Raw genomic sequence first — 3,653 nt, forward strand, 5'->3', positions numbered from 1 at the left:
GAACTATGTAACTGCATGTAAAAGAATATGTAAAATTAACTCAAAAATGGATCAATGACCTAAATATAAATGCTAACACCATGACACTCTTAGAAGAAAACAGAGGGAAGAATCTTTATGATCCTGGATTTGGCAATGGATTCTTAGATATGGCACCAAAAGTAACAAAGGAGAAAAAATGGATAAAATGGACTTTATAAATATTAAAATACTTATGTACCAAAGTGCATTTTCAATAAAATAAAAAGCCAACCTACAAAACAGGAAAAATTATTTGCAAATAACATATCTAATACCCAGAATATATACCAACAACTCAAACTCAACAACAAAAAGCCAAACAATCCAAATGAAAAATGGACAAAGGATTTGAACAAACATTCCTCCAAAGAAGATACACAAATGGCCAACAAGCCCATCATGCTCAACATCTTTAGAGAAATGCAAATCAAAACCACACAGAGATATTACTTCACATCCACTAGAATGGTTATAATGTAAAAAATAACAAGTATTGGTAAGAATATGGAAAAACGAAAAGTGGTACACTGCTTATGGGAATGTAAAATGATTCAGCCAATGTGGAAAATAATTTGGACGTTCTTCAAAAAGTTAAAACATAGATTACCATATGGCCCAGTAATTCTACTCTTAGGTATATACTCAAAAGAACTAAAAACAGGTACTCAAACCAATACTCATTGTGCATGTTCACAGTAGCGGTATTCACGATAGCCAAAAGATGGAAACAACCCAAATGTCCATCAACTGATGAATGGATACACAAATTGTGGAAAATTACACAATGTGGAAAATTATACACAGTGGAAAATTATATAACCTAAAAAATGAAGTGCTGATGCATGCTACAACATAGATGAATCCTGAAAACATGCTAAGTGAAAGAAGCCAGACACAAAAGATCACATATTACAGATTCCATTTATGTGAAATATCCAGAACAAGTAAAGCTACAGAGACAGAAAGTAGATTGGTGATTCCCAGGGGCTGGGGTTAGGTGAAAAAGGCAGCAACTGCTTAATGGGTACAGGGTATTATTTTGAGATGATGAAAATGCTTTGGAACTAGAGGTAATTGTCGAATAACACTGTAAATATACTATCACCAAATGGTTCACTTTAAAATGGTTAATTTTATGTTATGTGGATTTCACCTCTATTTAAAAAAACTCCTTACAGTAATAGACAACTGTACTAGAGAGAGCGTAGACTGGGTGAGGACAGGTTTTATCATTACAGCTATGTAACCTTGGGCACCTCACTTACCCCTCTTCTATTTACTGATTTATAAAATAAGAGGTAAACTCAGCACAATTGTTGAAAAAAATAATTAAGATAAATGTAACTGAATGTACTTTGTGAGCTATAAATCAAAATATAATTAAAGGTATCATCACTAACAATAACAAGAATAATACATTCATATTTATAAAATAAGCTACTCAGTAAAATAATTCTCCATAAAGTTGATAACTTACTCTTTATAGACCCCATGCCAAATGCATTTCAATATTTATTTATTGAATTTTAAACTTTTTATTGTGATTTGGATAAAAGTTTATACAGCAAATTGGTTGCGATTCAGTATTTACAATGTAATACCATTTTACTTGCTTTACAGTGTATACAAAGGATATCAAATGTTTTATTTTTAAAGACATACTAAGGAAAGTGGTCAATAGAAACCCTATCTTCAGACACTCCTCTAAATATAAATTCTCCCATTATACTCACAGGAATTGTTAGTTTCTGTCTTCCCAGCCTTGGTGTGCCTGCTTGAATTCTGCTGAGATTTGCTCTGTTCTTCTCCAGTGAGTAGGGCCTTTATTTCAGAAGGGATTTTTCCTTGGTCCATTGCCATGCACCACTGCTTGTACTGAAATATGTAAAATATATTTAAGTAAAACTTTACCAATTGGAGTTCAGGACACTGGTAGAAATCCTGGACACAGCACGCTTATGACTAGAGATAAAGTTGGCTGCCAGGAATTACCTTCTGCTCTGTTTCATATTTATAACCTATGACATGTATGAGATCTGCCCTCTTTCAGAAGACAGTAAAAAAACTGTTGTTAAATCTTCTTTTTGGCATGTACTGAAGTGTTGCAAAAATTAAGAAGCCCATTCTAGTTAAAAGAATATCTCCCTATGGTATACCACTATTTAGAGATTTATAGTGATTAATAAAACATTTTAAAATGCAAATACTCACAAATGGCTCACACTATCAGTTATTTACATCTCCCTGACAATCACCTTGCCACAATACTCTCTTAGCTAAGAATACAATTAAAAAACAAAAACAATCCTAGATAGAGTGAGAATTGACAATTCGGAAAGCCAGCAGACAATATAGGAAGTTTAGAGAGAAAGAAGATCAAAGTTTAGTAAAAGACAAAAGATTTTAAAAAAAATTCTGCTATTTTGCTTATAGCCTTTAAAACTGTCCAAGAGTTGAGCTCCAGTCTATGACTAAGGTCACTGCTGCCCATCCATCCAGTGCCACAGTCATTTTCCTTAACTGCTGCCATGCTCTTCCAGACTTCCAAACTCACCAATGGGAGCTTTACAATGTGTAAAGCCGTGGAAGCAGATCTAGGGTAACCTCAGAGACTAAATTTTGCTGAAGATAATTCAAGAACAGTTGCAGCAGTACATCAATAGGGAAATGCCAAACATTCAAGCCAGATTCAGAAGAGAACATGGAATGAGGGATATCATTGTTGATGTCAGATGAATCTTGGCTGAAAGCAGGAAATGCCAGAGAGGTATTTACCTGTGCTTTGTTGACTAAGCAAAGGCATTTGACTGTGGGGGTCATTATCAATTATGGGTAACACTGTGAAGAATGGGAATTCAGAACACTAATTCCAGAAACCCATACATAGACTGAGAGCGAGTCATTCAAACAGAACAAGGGGATACTGCAAAGTTTAAAATCAGGAAGCGTATGCATTAGGGCTGTATACTTTCACCACACTTATTCAATCTGTATGCTAAGCAAATAATCCAAGAAGTTGGACTATATGAAGAAGGCATCAGGATAGGAGGAAGACTCATTAAAAACCTGAAATAAGCAGATGACACAACACTGCTTTGAAAGGGAATAGGACTTGAAGCACTTACTCATGAAGATCAATGATTACAGCCTTCAGTATAGATTATACCTCAATGGAGAGAAAATACAAATCCTCATAACTGGACAATAAGCAACATCATGATAAAAAGAGAAAATATTGAAGCTGCTAAGGATGTCATTTTACTTGGATTCACAACCAACACTCAAGGAAGCGGCAGTCAAGAAATCAAACTATGTATTGCACTGGGGAAATCTGCTGCAAAACACTTTTTTTAAGTGTATGAAAGCAAAGATGTCACCTTGAAGACTAAGGTATCCAAGCCATGGTACCTTCAATCACCTCATCTGCATACAAAAGCTGGACAATGAATAAGGAAGACTGAAGAGAACTGATTCCTTTGAATTATGGTATTGGCAAAGAATATGGAACATATCACTGTTTTTGGTTCTCTAGTGCCGAGCTCTGGTAGCATAGTGGCTAAGGCACTTGACTGCTAACCAGAAGGCTGGCGGTTCAAATCCACCAGCCACTCCTCGGAAGGAAGGTTGGGCAA

At 35.3% G+C, this 3,653-nt stretch overlaps 1 protein-coding gene across 1 annotated transcript in view; it reads right to left on the minus strand.

Moving 5' to 3' along the window:
* Positions 1-1,725: 1,725 nt before the first annotated feature.
* Positions 1,726-3,653, minus strand: part of CREBL2 (cAMP responsive element binding protein like 2) — a 47,431-nt gene continuing 45,503 nt past the window's right edge. The window contains exon 3 of the mRNA XM_007955022.1: positions 1,726-1,896. Coding sequence (XP_007953213.1) covers positions 1,726-1,896 — 171 coding nt within the window. The remainder of the gene's footprint in view (positions 1,897-3,653) is intronic.

This window comes from Orycteropus afer, unplaced genomic scaffold (assembly GCF_000298275.1).
Source record: "Orycteropus afer afer isolate SDZICR_OR568_19922 unplaced genomic scaffold, OryAfe1.0 scaffold00488, whole genome shotgun sequence".
NCBI classification, from domain to species: Eukaryota; Metazoa; Chordata; class Mammalia; order Tubulidentata; family Orycteropodidae; genus Orycteropus; species Orycteropus afer.